Below are 21,833 nucleotides of genomic sequence, written 5' to 3'. Positions count from 1 at the left end.
CACGGATTATCTGAAGTGTCCATTCTTTCTTCAAAACTCCCTCTTTTCTGAAGAACATTTCAAGATATTACATGCTTAGATTCTGTGACATTTTTTTTTCAGTTGTTCTTTTGGCCATTCAAGGTCTATTATCCTGATTTTATTGAAGTCATACGTTCATCTCTGTAAACACAAGATTCTTCTGTCTGGTACATTCAGGGATGTTATGACTTGATGTTTTTCAGAGGAATTTTTGTGGTTGCACTTAGGTATTGCCTGATTTTAAAAAATCCTGGTGTTTACAGAAATGATCCCTACCAACCACCTTAGAGCCTATGTTTTATTTTAACAGCTACGCCTTCAAATAAAACAGCTGAATATTCATGGATCATAACACCACAGTTTATGTTTCATACTACAACCATATTACCACCTTAGATAACAATGCTATTTTAAAGTATCACAGAGAATTACTTCCTTTCCTGTCTTCAGGCAAATCTCTTCTAGTGCCTACTGCCGTAGAATCCTCCACTTATGTGAAAACAAGTGGGTCTTTGTACCTTGCTAGCTCACTCCATAAATTATTTTTGTTTCTCTTAGGTTCATCTCTGGTGATGGACAGTGGCAGATCCTAAGGTAGACCTGTGGCAGAATTCACCCTTGTGCTGTCTCCTGGATGTACCAGTCAGTATTTCTGGCTGGCTAGATCAGAGTCTGCAGTAGCTACCCACAGCACAGCACAAAAAGGGGGGCACTACGAGGCAGCAGCACACCTGCAGTTCCCCCATCCCACTAAAAACAGCAGCAGGCATTCTTGGTGGAGGTTGTGATTCCTGTACTGCTGCTGCAAGCGCTTCACATGGTTAGACCTTTGTGGTAGTCTCATAGCTGTGGATCTTGCAGGACACTAAAGATCCAGTGTGGCATTGAACTGGGTCCGAATTTTAACAGACATGAGTCACCAGATTATTGCAGACTGTCTTGAAACCTCCCTGTGCAAGGGAGGATTGAGAGCTGCTGGATGTAGGAATAGGAGGAACAGAAAGTAAAAAACTGCAAACTCATTATCATTAACCTAACTCCACAGCCTAACACTCATAAATACAAACCTACTCCTGACCAAAAAGAAGAGTTTAGAATGATGTTATAGCACTGCATGAAAAATTTGAATGTGCAACATACAGAAGTTTTTTCTGGGAAGTCATTCACTAATTCCTAGTTAGCAATCACCCGTGTGTTATAGTAATACCAAAAAAGCCCTTCATAATACCATCACTCACTCACAAGCAGGATATAGCAAGCAGGATGCTTACTTGTAAAAACCTTGTGTTTTGTTTGCTTGAATTTGCTTTTTTCCATAACATCTTCTGTAATAAATATCTTGTACATTTAAACAACCATCACAAGACCTTGTCTGCTGGGATTTGTTCTGATGATGACACTTCCCCCATAAAATAAGTATTTTACAGTGTGAGAACCCCATTTCTGACAGAAAACCAGCACAGCCAAATCACAAGCTCTGCAAGATATACTGGAGAGCATTCACAGTTCTGCCTCTAGGTGTTTTATTGCCTGTAGAACAGAGCAGCAGATCCACATGCACCCGAGTGTCATGAGGCACTACTGGTTTTACTAAGTCACTGATTAGGGCAGTCGCTCTATCAGGGCAGTAAGCAGGTCATGCACACGGGTTATTAGAGCATGATTATTTATCCTTATATACGTATATCTAGAAGGATTTAAAATCATACATATTCCTGTATCTGTATGTGTGTGTGCAATTTATTTTCACAGGAATATGGAAACAACATCCAAAAAAGACAGAGTCTATGGATAGAAGGAAAATATGGAAGAAATGCTGGAATCCCTAGACATAATGTTCTTACTTTGTCCATTGTTGTCTGTGAGCCTACCCTTCAGGGAAAGGCAGCACCCAAGATTTGCAGATGCTTGTGGTCGAAGGAATGATGAAAGTCACAGGGTCCACAAAAACTCACAAATACACACCTGGCATGGAAACTGGGTCAGGTTAGGCCCTGACCTATTATACAAGCACATGGCAGTGGTTTTTGGATGATGTGGGAAAGGGAAGAGAGAGAAAGAGCAGATGGTAAGAGAAGAAGAGAAGGAGCAAGAAGGAGAGAGAAGGAGAGAGGAGAGAGAAGGAGAGAGAAGGAGAGAGAAGGAGAGAGAAGGAGAGAGAAGAAGGGAGAAGAAGGGAGAAGAAGGGAGAAGAAGGAAGAAGAAGGAAGAAGAAGGGAGAAGAAGAGAGAAGAAGAGAGAAGAAGAGAGAAGAAAAAAGAGAAGATCACCAGTCTTGGCTCTGGCATGATTCAGCCGTTCAGAGTGCTGGGTTGCACATGTAAAGCAAGCACCCTGGACTTTGTGGACCTGCTTATAGTTAAGTTTTTCCTGCCCTGGAGATAAGGTTCTCCCTTTCTATGCAAATTAGTTATCATGGGCAATCTGTTCTTTCAAACCTTTCTAGAAATGGCTGTGAGGGCTTCTGGGGTCTTAAGTGACCTGGATTCCTCTCTACAGCACATGCCCCCTTCTCAGCTACATCCCTGCACTTGCTGTGTGCTTTGCTGTGTTCATGTCCTGGAGCTGAAGAAGGACATTTGTCTCTAAAGAGTGGTGCCTGTACCTCCACACGGCTCCCTTCTCCAGTCACATCCTGTTCCTTCCCAGAGTATTATTACCAACAATCCTTGGCTGGCTCCAGAGCTATCTGTCTGTTGGTTTTTGAGACAGAAACATCACCCCCATTATATTCTAGGTATCTACATTGTATGTCATTCTACTGCCATGTTTTTCATTGTTATAACAAACTTATACAACTTGCTGTTTATATTCACAAAGCCTGGTTCAGCTTCACTTCATGAAGACAAAATAAACCCTGAAAAGTGATTAAGTTTCTTTTTTTTTTCCTTGGTAAGAAGAAAATTAAGGCTGAAAAAATCCTCAGAATCTGTTCAAATAGGAACTTAACAGTAAGCACTAGCTTTTCAAAGTAAAACATTAACTTTTTTAATGTTAAACATAATGTTTTAACATAACTTTAAAAACCTCTATTAAATATTTTTAATTCCTAGATCAGACACTTCACAGTCACATTATTATTAATACTGTTGTATCAATGCTTGTAGAAATTGTAGATGTGAAAATACAAATATGCTGTTGCAGGTCTTGCACATGTAAACAATATAGTATAGGAAACAGGAACAGAATACTGAAGAGAATTCTGGAAATCTGTCATAGCGAGGATTACACCAGAATTCTGCTAGAAAGTCTGCTTCTGGGGAAAGGGAGGCTCAGGGGGGACCTTACTGCTCTCTGCAACTGAGAGAAGGGTGCAGTCAGGTGAGAGTCAGACTCTTTTCCCAGGCAACAAGTGACCAGACCAGAGCAAACAGCCCCAAGCTGCACCAGGGGAGGTTTAGATTGGATATCAGGAAAAACGTGTTCATGGACAGGGTTGTGAAGCATTGGAATAGACTGTCTAGGGGGTGCGTGGAGTCACCATGCCTGAAAGTGCTCAAAAACTATGTGGGTATGGCACTTGAGGACAATAAATTTAATGGTGAACATGGTGTTGATGCTGGGTTGATAGTTGGACTCGATGTCACAGATTTTTTCAAAATGCAATGATTCTAAAATTCTACAATCAAGGCACAAAGATTACTTTGCATCTAAGTTCACAGTCATGTAGAGGCTCATCATCAATTGTGATTAACACATCCTACATTAATTCATTTCCTCATCAAATGCTTGATTTGCATTTCAAAAGCTATGATACCTTTCTGCTGTGGGAAGTCATCACTTCTGCTAAGAACACAACTCACCCACATCTGCAGTGACCATGGTGGACTGGTTCTCTGGCACTGAGACAGAGTTCTGGTCCATGCTGCGTGAGTCTTCATTAACCTCCTGCTGGCTCTGGCTCAGCTCTGACCGCAGCTCTGAGTACTCATCCTCCTCCCTGGCAGAGAGAGCAAAAGGAAAAATTAAATTCTCTGAGGAAAAGTGCATCGTCGTGACAGTCATTTCAGACCCACAAGCTGAGCCACAGGATCCAATTCACACAAGTGTTCTGCCCAGTCAGTAGAGATGACTTTAAACTCTTCACTGCAAAGCCACTGTGCCATGCTTGTAACACCCACTTGCAGCAGTTGGTGCCTGCTTTCCATTTCTTTATTCCTAACTTCATTATTTCTCCTGGCCACTGGAGAAAAAAGCAATGGGTGGAACTGAGTGCTACCAAGGATGTGTGCAAGGACATAGACTGCTCTGAAGTAACTCCCCAGCTGATAATTTACACAAATCAGCACAAGTGGCCTTGATCCCAAAGTGGATTAGAAGTAGCTGGTTTTGGTCTCTTTCTCAGTCCAACGATGTCACCACCTCATGTGCAAAGTAATCATGCACATGCAGGCACCTGCATATGTGAATCAAAATGCTTTTGGAGACAGGTTGCTTTTTTATTTTCTCTTCCCAAAAGAGAGGGCAACAGATAAGTGAGCATTGCACTGAGCTGCTGGAAAAAAAAATACTCAATTACCTAGTTTATTTGTCAAGCTGGTTCAACTAAAATAATTGAGGACACAAAATACTTTAGCTGAAGCTAATGAGCTTAAAAAATTAGGGCTTTTCTCTCCCATCTCCACACAAAGAGTTCAAAGCACTGGGAAAGAAGATAAGTAAATGAATAATAGCTTTGCTTGAGAACATTTGTAAACATTTTTTCTTTTGATCCATTTGCTGATTTGACTCAGATTTATTATTTTTTAAACTTTCATAGCAACTGTTTTCACATTAAAGTATCTGTTTTAAACATTGGAAAAACACCAGTTTATCCAGGTGCAGGGGCCCCTCTGATAGAAAAGAAACAGCCATCATTTTATTGCACACTAAATCACACGCAGAGATTAATTTTGCTGCAGATTCAGCAGAAAAGTGTGAGAATAGAACTGTCTGGCTTTGGAAACAATGAGAAACAGCAAAGACCTATCTGGGGATCTGCATCTGGGAGGGGTATCTATAATGTTAGGTCTGTTGTGTGTGTGCTACATGGTGATGAGTGTTTCTTGCAGGATTCAGTCTGGAGGTGTGTCTCGATTTGTCAGGCAAAACAACAGACAAGATGGCCAATACATGCAGGTATCAATGACAGAAGTAAAGTCTGATATCAGAGCTGCAGAGGTGAGAACTTAAGTACCTCAATAAAATCCAAAAAAGGACTTCTAGCTTGCTTGCCAAGCAGGGTTTCCCAAGGTAGTGAGATGCAATTTCTACCATGTTCTTTTAGCCCTTACATTTGCTTCACGGCAAAGAAAGTGAGACTTTAGCAGAAGCACTTAGTGGCTACAATTACTAAACAAATTGCAGGTGAGCTGGTAAACACCGAGATTTACATCAAAGAATAGTCCTGGAAGTACCAGGAAACACGTGTTTAAGAGAGTGATAGAACCTAGTCGTGAATAGCAGGAGTTAAAACAGTGTAATGAAGACAAATACGCGTCATTTAATGTTCCATGAACCAGTTTGTTATTAGCTACAAAAAAAGCCACTAGTAATTAGTTTTAGACAAAACAATTACCAAGCACTCAAACAGTTGTAATTCTTCCTCTGAAGGTAACTGGTTTTGTTTCATTTTTCATGAAACAATTAGTCTTATATTTTTAAAACCCGAATTACCTCTCAAATGGATAAAAATTTCTAGCCTTAAAGCAACTGCACACATAATAAAAATAATTTCTCACCACTCTTCTTTGGGATCTTGCACAGATTTTTTCTGTTTAAAATACAACAGCCTCATCTAGCTAGTAATAGCACTGGGTTTTTCAGTTTAAGTGCCCCTCAGGATCTTGGGACAGTGAAAAGTACATCATGCAGCAGGACTCTCACCCTTCTGATGACTCAAGCCAGAAGTCAGTTTCTAAATGAACTAATGCTTTTAAAAGCTGACCAGAAAGATCAGAAATCTATTTCTGATAATGTGGCAGCAAGGTCAATCACTGCTCCACCACCAGAGAACAGACTGAAAACAGACTGAGGGCAATAAGGGGGAATTCAAGGGCAGTGATACATCACAAATATAAATTCTGCCATTAAAACTGATGCTGGCAGTAACACAACATGCTGTTTGAGACTTTCTTTTCTCCAAAACAGAGGAAAGAGTCCTCCAGTGGCACTGGAAATGCAAGGTGCTCGACAGCTGACAAGGACCAGCCATTGGACTCCAGCCACACCACTGGAGGCATTACAACTTCCTTATTGCTGCCATCAGCAACAGCTTGGTTGTAAAAAGCAGGCATTTGTTCTGTTATGGGCCCTGATGGTCCCACTTGCTGGAATGTCATGGTAAGCTGGAGGCAATTAAGACCAGATCAAGCCATTCTAAACACAGAGGATGGGAGGATTAGAGAAAACAGTCTGTGGTTTTCAGTTACTTCTGCACCAATTGCTTTCTTCACTACTAGGTGCAACCAAGGACCAGAGTGCTGCACAGACACTCAGAAAAACTTGTTCCAACAGTGAGCAAAATTGCACATTTTTCAGCATCCTTTCACACCACAGAACACTGGCAAGGTGCATGTTTTCTTCATAGAAGCAAACAGTCTATAGTTTGTACTACAGATACCAGCAGTTTTTGAACAATCATTTTACTTAAAAAAACTATTTTTAAAACCCTCTAAGACCCTCCAATAGAAAACACTACAGGTGTATGAGCACGAAGATTGACTAGTCCCTCTAAACTAGTTCATTTAGTCCCTCTGAACTAGTTCATTGTGAACAAATTGTGACACGCTTGAGACAGCACAGAAATTAATCGCTGAGGGCAGGTGGAGCTGGGCACTGTGCACTGAAGCCAACATTATTACACCCACATTGCCCTTTGAAATGGTTCCACCTAGCACATATTTAGAAGCCAGAATTAGACCTCCAGATCACTGTGTAAATGTGACTGTAAGCGCTGTGTGCTATTTCTTGTGAAGCTGTAGTCTCTTTGCTACTGTTATAGATGGATAATGAGATGACTGGCTCTCGCAATTAAGAAATTACTATTGTTTGAGTATTAAGAAAAGCTTTAGTAATGTATAGTTATGTTATTGTAGTTTAGATCTCCTCTGTTCTCCCCATAATTAGTTCCCTTTTCTCCTCCTGAATTGTTGCCATCAGACAGCCTGGGTTGTTAAGGATAGGTAAAAACAAGGGGTGCACATGTATCCCTTGCATGGGGCAGTTGGGAATGGAAAAGCTTGGTGATTAACGGCTGCGGGATGGCAACACCTGATCTCCAATCAATTTACAAGCAAGCAGTCTCCACCGATAAATGGCAAAGAAGAGCTGACTGACAGACTTTGGGAGAGGCCAGGGCTGGCTGATGCAACCCCCCGGGATTTAAAAGACTGAGCATCCATCTTGAAGATGAACTAGCCACATGGTATCCACGAGGGCAACTCCCAGCACTGTGAATTTTTCCTTATGTAGTCCTTAGCTGTATTTTTTTTCAAGGTTAAATAAACCTTTTTAAATTTTCAAAGTGAGCAGTTGTTTCTCACACTACCCCTCTTTTCCATTAACTTCCAACACTTTCTAAATTATCTCAGAATAAAAATTGTAAGTCTGAACAAATTATTTTACACTAATAATAAGCTTCTTGACAACTATTTCAAGTAATTCTTAGCAGGCACCAACATTGAACAGAGTATATTTCTGTCTGGTATTGTTACACTTGCTCGCTATTTTTAGAGTTAGAGATCTACCCAAACAGCCACTGGTTTAGAACTAAAAGCAATTAGACATCTCTCTTTACCTTTTCTTGAACCTCAATTTGACATCTAAGAAAAACTGTCAGTCACACACTGAAGTTACAGCTGATTTTGACAGTCAAAGAAATTATTAAGGAAAAAAAAGTCAAGTTTGAATGAATCTAAGGCTATATGAAAAACTTCTGAAGTCAGAAATTTTCACCTTAAATGTAGACATTATTACATTTTAGTACTCTACTGTATAATTTCTAAATCCTTTTCATCTTTCAGAGTAACTGGGTGCATCCTTTATATCCAAGTATTTACAATATGACTCTGGGAAGATCCATTTGACTGGTTTTCCCATCTTCTAGGCTGTACACTTTGAGATAAAATTGCATGCACCTTGTCAAAGGACAGAGATGTTTGGCAACGGAGGCTCGCCTACTTGCACCTGAGTATCTGAGTGCTGGAACACACTTTTTTCACCTTAATACCTCTTTCTGGAAGGCGGATTCCAAACCAGCTAGGCTGTCTGGAGCATCAGCAGTAGGGAGATGATTCAATTGCAGATGAATGCTGGCTTGCTCCCCCCAAGCATAGTGAACTCATTTTCCTCAAGGAATGCTGGAAGAATGCAGAGCAAGACCTGCAGCTAAAAATTCATGAGGCCACACACATGGACCCAAGAAATGGCTAGCAAACCTAGAAAAATCCTCTAAACTTCTAAAAATATTCCTGTAAGATTACTGCCACTGGTATCAGCATATCAGACAGACCTGGGAAGTGACACATGCATTGACATGTGAGTTAAGCTTTCTCCCAGGAAAGCTGTGGCTGCCCATTCCTGAAAGCATTCCTAGCCAAGCTAGATAGAGCCCTGAGCCACCTGGTTTTGTGGAAGGTGTCCCTGCCCATAGCAGAGGTTGGAACTAGATGGTCTTACAAGTCCTTCTTACCCAAACCACTCCATGATTCTAGAGCTGGCATTACTAAACTGCATGAGCAAAAGCCATTACACTTCTAAACTCTGACAGTGCAAAAGCAAAAAACCCCCAACACACACCAAAAAATAGAGACAAAAATTCTCAGAATGGAGAATATTAACTAGCTTATACAGCCTGCCAACACTCCTCCTCAAACTGTTGTAGCACCTTATTCAGATTTAAACATGGTGTCTCCTTACTTTCTGTCTGACATTCTGAGGGCACTGCTCGCATTCAAATAAATATAATACAATTTAAAGAGGATAGTCAAATACCCTCCATGAAGCACTGGTTTCTTCTAATTATTTCTAAAATATTTTTGTGTTTAGGAACTACAACGAATATCAGAGAGTAGAGGTACATGAAGCTACAGGTTAGTTTATTTTTACAATCTAAAACTGGTATGTGAAAAAGAGAGTCACTGTGTCAGCATTGGGGAAACATTAATCTGTTATGCAATTAATGTAAGTTCTGGTTCCAGAAAGACAGCCCAAATTTCGTCACAGCACAAGTAAAGCCTCTCCTCAATACTACCTGCAGGTTTCAAAGAGACAAATCAAAACCAAAATCCTCCTGTTTTAGAGGAAAGTGTAACTGCTGAGGCCCCAGCAGCGCTGTGTTCCCAGAACATCTCCACTCAGGACTGTTCTGCTGCAGCTCCCGGACTCAGCAGTTCCCTAGAGCCAAGGGTGGAGTGCTGTTCCAGCAAGGACAGCAACTGCACCACCCTTGCTCTGTGGGATGCACGGACAGCTCCTCAAGACTGACACATGTGGATCTCAGAGTGGATTTACAGAAAGCCACACCAGGAGGTATCAGTTTTCCTTCTTTCAGCTGGCTTAACAAACCCTGTGGAATCCCTTCAGTTTCCATTTTCGGAAGGAATATTTCTCCTCTGTTCCCCAGGCACCAAATTATTGGCCTGCCAAAGAAAATAAGCTATTTCCATCATTAAAGGAAATAAAAAGAGCCACTAACTTAACAAACATTTTTTGTTCTTACTAATAAAACCAAAACAAATAAAACCAGATGAGGCATTCCAGCTGTCTGAGCAAAACAAGCTCTCAGATGATTGAATTAAACTGGAGTGGCATGACAATGGTGTGGCACCTGTTGCAGTAGTATTGTTCTGATGCCTTTAAAGGCCAGAACTGCCCAAAAGGGAGAGAAAACCTGCATTTTTCATGAAAGCAACATGTACATGCCATTAGGCTTGTTTCTTACACCTCATGTTCCTGTGCATGTCACAGCTGACTCATTTATGGACATGGTTAAACATTCAGAGGTATCCATCTGATTCCAGTACTTCATAATTTTACACTACCTGGCATTTACTTTGCCACAAGGATTCCAAACACACCATTTTTATGAATTCTATATAATATTCTTCTTAAATGTCATAGAGTTTTTCTGTCACTCAAGAAGAAAAAACATCAGTGCAGTTCTCATGCTTTCTCAGATTTTGCTTTTCAACTAGTCTTTTTAAAGACAAATGGAAAGTTTGTCTGCAGAGGTATCAAGCGTAAATGAAGAAGGGAGTCATGGGGATTTTTTTCAGAGAACTACTACCAGCAGAAAATACCTGAAAAATCTCACAGTGACCCTTGCGAGTTATGATCATCTCATAGGCAACAGTACTTACGTTCTTAAATAACAGGAACATGTGATTCTAACACTGCTTTAGTAATGGTAAATATGTATGTGATTGTATTTCCTCTTATTTATGGTACACTAAACATATTTCTTTTTCCATTCTAATATATTAATGAAAGATTAGGTGAGTAATTCTAACAACATTGTCTTGTGCTAGCAGAAGTATTCACAACAAAGAAATGAAGCAATTACCAAAAAGTAAGTGAAACTAATAGGTAAAGGAAAACTGAAAATTTGCTATATGGCCAGAGCACCACATCAACATTACCCACAAATGCATCAAATCTAACTTAATGTTCTCTAGAAAATCCACAGATTCTGGCATATCATTGCATCTTCACTAGGTAAACTTTAGGAAGCTCCTTCTGCACTCTAGTCCAACTTTTCAACATTGAAAATAATATGTAAAAACATAAACTGTAAAAAGTGAGGAAAACTGTTTCCATGTAGTCAAATATAAAGTTTATTTTAACACAGTAACAACCTAGTGTAATACCCCAAGCTTTGCTGCTGCAGAACCGGGCAACAACATGACTTGTACCATTGTGTTTTGTCAAAAAAGCCAGCACAAGAAGAGGCAAAACCTAATGATATCTATTTGAACCGTATCTTTCTCACAAATTATTTTGCTTAGGTAATCTACAGGCGGCTGCAAAATAAAGTTAAAAGCAGAGGTTCAAGTCGAGCACCTTCATCTTCCTTTACACACTGTTGCTATCACTTATATGGTACACTGGCACGTTACAAAAAGGAATGTTTAGATGTCATGGTGCATGTTTTGCAGTGCTTGTCAGGTTTTGGAAAGTGTGGCTTTGCCAGAAAGAAGGCAGCACTTATTGGGTGCTTGGGATGATACCCTGCAGAACACATGCCTTAATTATGGGCAGCTATTCTGTACCCGTCATGACAAGCCTGAAAGTCATCATCATATTAGAGCATAACTCACACCACATCTTGCACCAGTCTTGCCCTGGCCCAGAATTCCCAGGAAGCTGCAGTACCTTATGGTTGCTCCCTGCAGCCGATCGATTTTCTTGTTGAGCTCAGCAATGATGCTGTGCAGCTCTGTGATCCGCTCCTCGTAGCGCAGCGTCGTTCGCTCCTGCACATCCTCGTGCTCTCTCATCAGGTGGGACTGCTCACACTGCAGCAGAGAAGCAAGGAAACAGAACGGGTGTTATGGACAGCTGCAGGGAGATTGGGCACAGGGCAGGAGTGCACTGCACTACAGTTTCCCTACTCATCAAACCAACAGTGCCTTAGCAAGAGAAAAGGACAGATATATGCAGGTAGGCAGTTACAATATTTGAGGAACTGACAGACTGTGCAGTGTACTTACTTGTTTTTTTCCTAAAGAGAAGTTGCCATTTCTGCTTGGAAAAAAACCCACTATTTGCAACTCAAAATAGCCATAAATATATAATTTTTGAATCTTAGGATCTCCCCAATGTAGTCTGAAATAGAACAAATTTTACAGCAGAAACCACATTATTATAAAGTAATCACACTTTGAGGTTATAACTTCATCTCTAGTGTAAATACTTGCTTTCATTAATGTTTATAGGTAACAGCATATTTTTAATATGTTCGTAATCTCCAATAAAATGCTCATGATTTGAGCAATTAAAGAGCTACATGACTGCTTGTTTTTCATCCATATCACGAAATCCTCCTTTTTCCTTCCCACAGCATTTTAAATGTAGTCTCCCTAGCTTACTCTTCAGGCCAGCACATGCTCTATTTCAATTACAATAAACCATTACAAACCACTGTAATGACAAGCCAGTACTGCATGCTGATTGAAGCTTTGCTTTCATTTCTAACATTTTGCTTCTGACCCCCTTCAGTCAAGCCTCCTAGCAATCACACAATGACAAGTACCACGCTGTCAAAAAAACCAAAACTTACAAGCCACTTAACAGTATGAAAACCACACTCCTTAATTGAAGAGCGGTAATGTAAAATCTTAGCATTTCTAAGGGCCAAAATTTATAGTAATATTGGAGGTCCTCCAAAACTGCTGAATCAAACAGGTTTTTTTTTTTTTCAAATCAAGTAAACACTCTATACAAGCTAACTCCCTAAACCCTTTGGACTACAAAAAGTAATGAAGGAGTAGATGCGCCAGAATTTTCACAATTTGCTCCCATATTTTTGGCCACTTACATTCACAGCTTGATAACATCATCTACATAAAAAGAATGCTTGAAAATTAAAATTTACAATAAGCTTCAGTAACATTTTTATTTTTAATTTTAAATAAATTTATTCCACAGTTTTTAACTTCCATGAATATGCAAACTTAAAAGCAGCACAGACATCAGAGCACCCTTCCACAGACTACAACAAAATAGTTTCTACCTTCAGCTGTGGTAAAAATCGCTTTCACCTACACTAAGGAAAACAGATCATATCATGACACTTCAAAGGAGAGAAAAGGAACACATTTCAGAAGACTGATAACGTTCACTTGGCTTATGAAACTTCATGTTGGCAACTGACAGGCTGTACATGTACCTTATGATGACTCTTTACAGTAGGATCATTCTACAGCTTATTTCTCACATTTCCACATCTTAACATTGTATCTTTCTGAAGAACTACCATGGCTTTCAAAGTGCAGAAATAACACAGAGAAAGTGTTTCACAAAAGCTTTAAAGTAGATTTAGGGGCAATAAAGAGTTGCTTCTTCAGCCTTTTTAAACCTGAATTTCCTCTGACACACATATTTGTCCACAAATGCTACCTCACCATTATCAAGATCAATCTATTATGTGCACTTGTGTTTTTTTTAGCTTTTAAACCAAAGGGATGTTTCAGATAGAGTGTATAATAATTGTTTCCAGATAATAAATAAAACCCCAATCACAACAATTTTTGTCTTTTTATGCTATGCCTGAAAAGCAGAATTTGTTTCTATTGACTGAAGATATATGGACTTTTGCTAATGGGTTTCAGCCACATTACAACTTGATTTCTCTTTTCTCCAGCCATTTTTCAGTGACCATTTTTCAGGATAACATCATTCAGTGACAGATGTACTCTGTGAACAACTAGCAGTCTGGCAATATACAATAATAGCTTCACATTTGACTTTTTAAAAGAGCTCTTGAATTATCTTAGGTAAAAGCAACTGGAAAAGGCTGAAAGGAAACCTCTGTAAAAGACAAGCCATGATGCTGAGGACTGGTCTGTCTTTGAGGCAGGGAACAGAATTGCATCTCCTAAGTTCTCATCAGCCATCAAGAAAAAATGGCAAAAGCATCCAAGCAATGGAAACATGGTTCGGTAAAAATCCCAAAATGCACCAGTGGAAAATTGTTCTGGCTATTCAAAAGTGCTCTTTTTTATGGAATTGTCATCTGAAAACCTAAAAAGGAAAAGACAAATGCATGTTTTTCTACCCACTGCTGAAGTTTTTTTCTGGGATACTACTGTGGCTGTTCACCACCATCCTTAGTTTCTTTATGCTTTGAGTCTCAAAACAGCAATCTGCCATCAGTCTCTATTTCTTTCCAAGGTGTACACATTCAGCTCCTAAGATTTATTTGCATGTCAGTCACACAATACAAGGTAAATATAAATATCTATACCCTTAATAATAAATACCTTATACCCTTTTCCTCATCTTTATTCCAGCCTCATACTTATGAGCTCCAGTCTCAAAACCCTTAAGAGGTCTAATTCTCTGAGAAAGCAAACACAGGGATAACCAACTGAAAGATTGCAAAAGATGAGCAATTAATTGTTGGAGTCAGGAGAGAAGTTTCCAGCACGGCCCTCAATATAAGTTGGTTGTTATTTAATATAGATTAAAAAGGTTATTTCATTTACAATAAAAATTAACAATGGTCTGATCTCTTGATGCTAGGAAACAACAACAGCAAGAAGTGTATGAGGGAGAAGGATGACAAGAGAAAACATTTTAATTCAAACTTATTGTCTGAACAAGTGATTATATTTCCTATTAATGTTCATGAATTCTTAGTGAAAGAAACACCAGCAATGTGCTTAATTCTGTTAATCTTTATATTAAATTTGCAGTGTTCAATCAGAGGTCAAAAAAAAAGGAACTACTAGCAGCAGTGCTCATTATGAGATGCCCCAGTGCCCCAGGCCCTGCAGAGACAAACACTGGCTGTGGTGCTGTTCACCAAGAATACAAGTCATCACCTGAACAAGCCACAGTGATAAACCTGTCTAACAGGATTACAGAAGCTAAAAATCTTAGTTCAACTAATACAGTGTTTTAATTTGAGAGGAGTGGCAGATTTAAAAGTAGCAATCCATTAATCTAAATTTAAGTATAAAAACAAGTCTATAGTGCTAAATCCTCAACCACAAAAGCATGCATGGTCAGAATTAATTGTTCTGTGATATGTTCTGTGTATACTTAATGTGGAAGATGAATACAAACACACAGAATTAATCCATGTCTGATAAGGACATCACACAACAAAACAAGTAATTTCAGTGTTCATTTGAACACCATGCATTCCTATTTCAAGTTTCTCTGTTAAATGAGAAAATGAAGCCTTCCTGTGAAGCTCATATGTTCTTACATGTCTACAGAGAATGTTGCTTCTGTTCTTATATGTCTACAGAGTGTTGGTTTTATTCTTATACTGAAATTCTGCTGTTTCTCCCTATATTCTGGATAATCAAGAGAATGGCAAAGAACAATTACTGCAGTAATGAGACTTACTGCTGTGACACAGGATCCAGAACAATACAGCACATTCTGTGTCTAGAGCTATTATAAAATAACAATGACTAAGCACAAGAATGAGAGAGCAGGACAACCTTGTGAAAGGAGATGAAATTATAAGAAAAATATAGTAAGTGAATTATCTATTCTTGTTGTACTTGCTGAAACATTCAGCATGTTATTAAATCCCATGCTCAATCACAGAACTGCAGAACTCAATGTCACAGGATATTGGAAATGCCAAGAATGTAGACAGATTAGAAAGAAGATTATATAAATCCATGGAGGATAGGACTACAGAGGACTATAAAATGTGATATGGCCTCCTGCTCACAGATGTTGGCAGAAAGGCGGGGGATATGAAAGAGAAAAATTCTCTATGTCATTTCTTATGCTGTCCCTTCAGACTCCCACCGTTTATCAAAGCCAGGATACTGTGCCACACAGAGCCAGTAGCAAGTACAACAATTCTCATAATCACAGAAAGATTTTTGGAAGAAGACATTAGTTGTGGTTGACCAGTGTTCCACAGCAAATTTCATTCAAGAGATCACTTTATTGACAAATTGCACTCTGATAAAAACAGAGACAAAGAGATCTGCTATGTTACTGAAATAATAGAAGCATGTAGCGAAAAGCTATATCTGGTCTCCATAGGCTGCAAATTTGGAAGGGAGTATGCTGCAACAACCACTAATCAATTACATCACTTCACAAAACCTTAAGCCCATGCTGTCCAACTAGCTTTCTTCACCATTTGTCATCTATTACTTGAGCTGTGGTTCCCCAAATCACCTCCACTCTGCAAATCACTAATCCTTTCTTCCAAATGCCTCACATTCTTCATGAAATGATGGGAAAGGTATCACCAAAAATGCGTTTTAAGAGCTATTTGTTCCAGAGAGCATTTACCACGCCAGCTAAAATGAAACATGTGCTGCCTTGGAAAGTATAGTCAGATGCAGAACAGAGATTTAATACTGACCCACTAGCATCTGAGGATGGTTATGCAGAACCTCAAAGATCCCCTATTTAATTTATGCCTTCTGAACCTCTGATTCACATTAGACAGAGGCTGTAGAGGAAAGAATAATGAACTAATCTCTGTGGAGTGGGAAGAAAAGTTAAAAAAATATTTGTTAAGTGGCACAAGTACTTGGTATGCAGTTAGAAAAAGAAGGCAAGGTGCAGTGGTTTCACCAGTGTATGTCTCAGTACTTAAGCACTGCCAACACATTCAATATATGAGTTGTGTTTGCTTAATGATTTGAATTCCTTAATAAAGATTTGTATTTTGTTTAACACATACTAAATTCTATCCTCTTGAGGGCTTTAGAAAAAAGTGAAGTGCAAAGAGATAATTCATTAAACCTTTATATAAAACTGTTCATTAAAAAGACTTATTTGTTTATCCAAAATCCAGCTATCAGCCTGCTTTTCAGATATTCCAGTTGGGTGCTCTTCACAGGTCAAGAGGCACTGATCACTATGTTTGTGTTTGCATGGCTCAATATCAAGTAAAACCCCCAGCATTACAAACCAAGAACTATGTACACATGCATAATTGGTAACCCATCAAAGAAAACACCAAACAATCTTGAGCTAACAGAGCACATGTTAATTGGTATTAAGGACTGATCCTTAATCCCAATTGCCATCAGTGTGTATTCAGTACCGTATGGGAGCACCTACAAGGCACTCTTCACTGGCTGAAAGGTAATATCTCTACTTTTAAATAAAGACCCAGAAATAAAAATAAAATACTAACAAAAACCTGTGATTAGCACCAGACCCTCCAGAGTTATAAATAACAACAATAAAGTCAGTGCAATCATGCAGAATGATGTGGATCATTTGGATACAGTGAATCCATCTGAGAGTTTAATGATCGTCAAATGCAGCCTCATATCAAACTGTAAGCCAGAAAGAGGACCGTCCAAAGAATGCCACAGAAATTACAAAAGGCTCTCAGGATTATAGCTGATAAACCATGTTAACTCCCAGCGTGGCTCTGGATCACATACTGAGGAGAATAAAAACATGAAAGTAATTTTATTTCTGGATGTTACATTGATGGTCTGCAATAACAGTATCACTTACAAACCCATAAATCTTAAAAGCAGCTGAAAAAAACATTAGGGAATGCAGACAAAGGCCAAAATAAGGGAGGACTGAAGAAATAGCCTGAAAATCGAGACTGCTTAAACACTTCTATATTTGGCTTGAATTTAAGTAACAGAGATGAAAGGTCTCATCAAAATGAAATAAATACCAGAAAACTTCAAATCTGTAAAGTCACAGAAAGGCTAAGGATTACAGCGACATAAGAATTACAGAAATTTACTCACTCAGTCCCTTATGCAACCCAAGACAAGGTCCAGGTGCCTTGAGTACTTCCAAGGTTGGAGATTCTGCAACATCTCTGAACAACAAATAAGGTGGCACAGGACAAAATGTTTTGTTTGTCTCTATCCAAGCATTTTGAATTAGTTTTGAAATGTTAACTATTTATAAAAGGTATTTGGTACAATGGTAGTATCTGAAAACAAAGATTTTTTTGCCGAAGAGAGAAATATTAAAAATAGTTCAATTTTCCTTGCTTGCATTTGCCACTATGTAAGAGCTATGAAAGCATCAGAGTTCCAACCTTATTCTTATTAAACCTCTTGGCTTTCCACTGGCTGTATTTTCCACAATTCCAACTGGCATACTGGAAGCTAGACTAATGTTGTAAACAAAAATCTGCCAATTTTTTTTGTGAAAAAAAGGGTTGCAAAGCCAGTCATTGTTGCTACCTGCTACCGTTCTACCTGTTTGTTATTATAATCACCAATCGTTGTAGTTAATGGTTCCTTTTGTATCAGTAAAGGCCCTGGCTAGGGCTAAGTTAATGGCTCTTCTCCCCAGACAGTGAGGGGAGGGGACCAGACGTGGGAGGAGGGCATCAGAAGATGCAAAATAATTTCGAGACCAGCATGCCATGGGAAGTGTCAAACTTACTGAAAAGACCCCAAAAACAACGAGCCAATACAGAATTAAGAAATTAGAGTGATGTCTAGATGTGAGGAACAGAGCACTGAGCCTGCAGAGATGATGAAAACCTTTGTTGCCCCTCACCCTGAACGAAGACATCATGTGAAACCAAGACCACGAGCCAGGAGCCAGTACAAAGTCGAGATCGGGGTTATGCCCAAGGCACCCACGAGGACAGGACCCCCAGCTCTGCCCGGAGTGGACAAAGCTGCGCATTCCTCCTCCTCCCAGTCACGCGGGGAGACACGACGGAGACTGCAGACCTGTTGGGCTTCCCAGTCTTGAGCTGATCACTTTTAATAAAGGCATTTAAAGGAGAAAAAAAAGTCTCCTGCCCTGTTTATTTCAACTGAGATCCCAGGTAACTTCTCCCATAACATTAAAGCACTGAAAATTGGCAGTAACTTTTGATCAGTGTTAATTTGTGCTGTGTTTAAATATGACCCAGGAGTGCAAGGCTCTGCAACCTGTTACCTAACCCACTGAGAGCAACCTGTAATTCTTATATTCTACAATAATTCAAAGCACTTGTTGTTATACTGACTTCAAAACAAAATGCATCTAATTAATTTTTATGGATTTTTTAAGAAGAATGTCTTCAACATATAAAAGGTATAACCCATGGCAACTATGTGTCTTGCAGTCTTAAAATTCTTTTGACTTGTGACATTGTTTGGCATTTTATCCTCTCTCAGGAACAAGGACTGCACAAAACCAAGGATCTTCAGAATCTTGAACTACTATTGCTCACCTGTGCTTTTGCCAATTTCTTTTCCAATAGGTCACGCTCTTTTTCTGTTTGTTGTAGACGCTTATTAAGCTCCACAATGTCTCCCTTTAATGAAGCCAGGGCTGCTAAATGAAGCTGGAAGACAGAAAGGAAAGAAACAAATGAATCAATTCACAAGCCACTTAGCACGAGAGAAGAGACAATATTATATGGCAGCTATAGTAATGCTAGTTTTCTGTAGTAGTTAATAGGAACTTCAGTAGAACAAAGTCTAAAAAAATTCCACATACAACTAACAATTTAACTAATAGTTTTTTAAACATGGAATTTTTCTTTCCAGGCAGAACACACATTCCTTCACCATATCCTTTATGAGGGTAAATACAATGAGGAATAATTCAGCTAGGAATGCACAGATTAGCTTTAATGCTACTGCATTAAGACATAGCCTGAGTCTTGCGCTATAAAACCTTACACTAAATGCTGATTAAGATTTGCATTATAGAATGAGGTGTACCACGTTTTGATGCCTTTAGACATATACAGGTTATCATTCTGGTGAAAGTGGATAGCTCCATGCAAAGGATTTGCTTTTATTTTGCAACTAATGCTTACATCACTGTGAGCTACTCTTCTGCAGTTGTTGCTCTCCTCAGTCCCACACCAGCGAGTTTCAGTGATTCTTATCTACTAACCCAGATATGAAGAACCCAAACTAATTTTCTTTCTGCAGCAGATCCTTTTGATGAAAGATACTTTCTACACTTAGCTGATAGCATTCGGAAATATATATCAGGCTAGGATAACTCACAACATTGAAATTAGGTTAGCTACACAACTTAAAAACCAAGAACAGTTCTTAAAAGAATTTTAATTGTTCCCACTCTTTTCTTGTCCTTAAATACCCCATTCCTCTTTTCATCAAATTCATCAGCCAGAATTCAACACTAAGTATTGACAACTACAACTGGAAAGTCCAGGAGGAGAACTAGCCACTGGCCCTGAAGTCTTTCTTTGTAGTCATAAAGAAACAGCTTCAAGTTATGCTGGGTATGAAAACAGAAGTGACCTTTCACACCAGACCAAGCAACAGAGCAAACACTGCTCTGCTGCCAAGATTCAGGCTGAAATAAAAACTGCTTCTAATCCTCCACCCACGTTCAGTCTCTCAATCTGATATTCTATTGGGCGGGCCATCTAAAAGTAATTTTTCTTATTTCATTTACAATGAATCAGTTAGTGAGTCCTATTTTGATATAAATTCTACCTTTATAATACTGGAAGCCAGCAAAACCATAGCTGTTTTCCCATGCTGATGTGTGAAAGCAGCTGCCTGACAGCAGAGACCAGAACCAAATGGCTCTTCACATACAGTATTCCCATTGTTAATGAAAAAAACTCTGCCTTCAAGACAAGAAAGATAATTTTAATAAGGAATTTGGATGTGAATTCTGCCTTTTTAAATGCTGTGTAACTAGTAATTCCCTGGGTATCCTCACTTGTCAGTTCAGTCAACAGGACTTTCATTACATCAGCTACAAAAATACCTTACATACATGCAGTTATTTGTTTCAGTACAACTACATACATGCACAATTTTATGTTGCAGAATATTTTAAGATTCTCAAGGCAGCCTCATTTTTCATGTAAAAACAGTAGCTCAGGCTTGCTATGGGCATATCCTACACAGCTTCTATAAAGTACGTACACTGAAAACTCTGAATAAACCCAGAAACATCCTTAATACCTTGACGTATTTTTGGCCTTCAGCAGAAGGAAACTATGCATTGATTTCACAGCGCAGAGAAAAAAGAACCAGACCAATTGTACCAATCTGTTTGTTACTTCCTTCAGATTTTCAGGAAATCTGGTGAGTTTTTAAGCCACTGTTTTACCTTATTTCCATAACAGAGTAGAATTGTTGCAATGAGGCTCACAAGTTTGTTCATCAAAATGCACATCCTTCACCACAGCTTTCAAGTAGTACATGAAAAATGGCTACAATTCTCCAAATTGAATAAAACAATGCTACATAGTCAAGTATCATTCCCTTTCATACCCTGTAATTAAATGATCACCAGCTGTTGTTTCAATTAAATACAAGACTAATAATGCCCATACACATGGCCTTGTAATATAAAAGGACACCATTAATTTGAAAATCTCAATGAAAAGCAACTTGTTCTCTGAACAGCGGAACTAATGAGGCAGACTTCCAATGGATGTGTCTTTGTCCTCTTCACCCTCTGCAGACAGCTCAGCTGTTCTTCATGTCCCCTAGCACACTGCAAGCTGGGTAAGAAACAACATGAATTGTGCCTGGTTTTACAGCAGCCTGGCCTAGCAGCCCCTGCCAAAGATGGGCGAGTTACATCCACCTCTGTGCTCAGTATAGCACCTCTCTTCTCCAAACAACCAAAGGACAGCTTTATTAAGGACAAGGAAAGCTTGCTGTATCTTTTACCATCTTTCATTAATTGGACTGTTTCAGTTTCCAAGTCCTAATAAACTTAAAAAAAAAAACTCAAACAAAAAACCCCCACAAAACAAACAAACAAACAAAAAACAACAAAAAACCCCAAACCAACAAAGAAACAAACCACAAAACCCCAAAAATAAAAATAAAAACAAACAAAAAACCCCACCCCAAAACCCAAAACAACAACAACGACAAAAAACCCCCAAACAACACAGTGAAAGGGCAGACTACATAAAAAGAAGCTATCATAATAGAGGAAGGCTGCTTGCGATACTCTAGTTTGATGTGCAAATGATGCCTCCAGCTACTACTGAATACATAAGATTAACACAGCCATTGTAACTGTGTATTCATGGCAGAGTCAAGCTCTCCTCTGCAATTCCCTAAAACGGTGTTACGAACCATTGCTGCACTCTCCCTTAAGGTGTGAGCACTCCCACAGATCATGCTTCCCAGTGTGCTTGTTTATCACAAGGCATGTGGGAACTGGAACACAATCTTTGGATGTTG

General features: G+C 39.1%; 1 protein-coding gene across 1 annotated transcript in view; it reads right to left on the bottom strand.

The window, feature by feature from the left end:
• MCC (MCC regulator of WNT signaling pathway) overlaps positions 1-21,833 on the bottom strand; it is a 184,171-nt gene that overhangs the window by 48,237 nt on the left and 114,101 nt on the right. The window contains 3 exon segments of the mRNA XM_054288341.1: positions 3,825-3,961; positions 11,374-11,516; positions 18,866-18,979. Coding sequence (XP_054144316.1) covers positions 3,825-3,961; positions 11,374-11,516; positions 18,866-18,979 — 394 coding nt within the window.

Source organism: Melozone crissalis, unplaced genomic scaffold, assembly GCF_028551555.1.
Source record: "Melozone crissalis strain CALT ecotype California unplaced genomic scaffold, PUWL_Pcris_2 ptg000005l_1, whole genome shotgun sequence".
Classification (NCBI taxonomy): domain Eukaryota; kingdom Metazoa; phylum Chordata; class Aves; order Passeriformes; family Passerellidae; genus Melozone; species Melozone crissalis.
The sequence above is the reverse complement of the archived record's forward strand: the minus strand, read 5'-3'. Positions and strand labels throughout refer to the sequence as shown.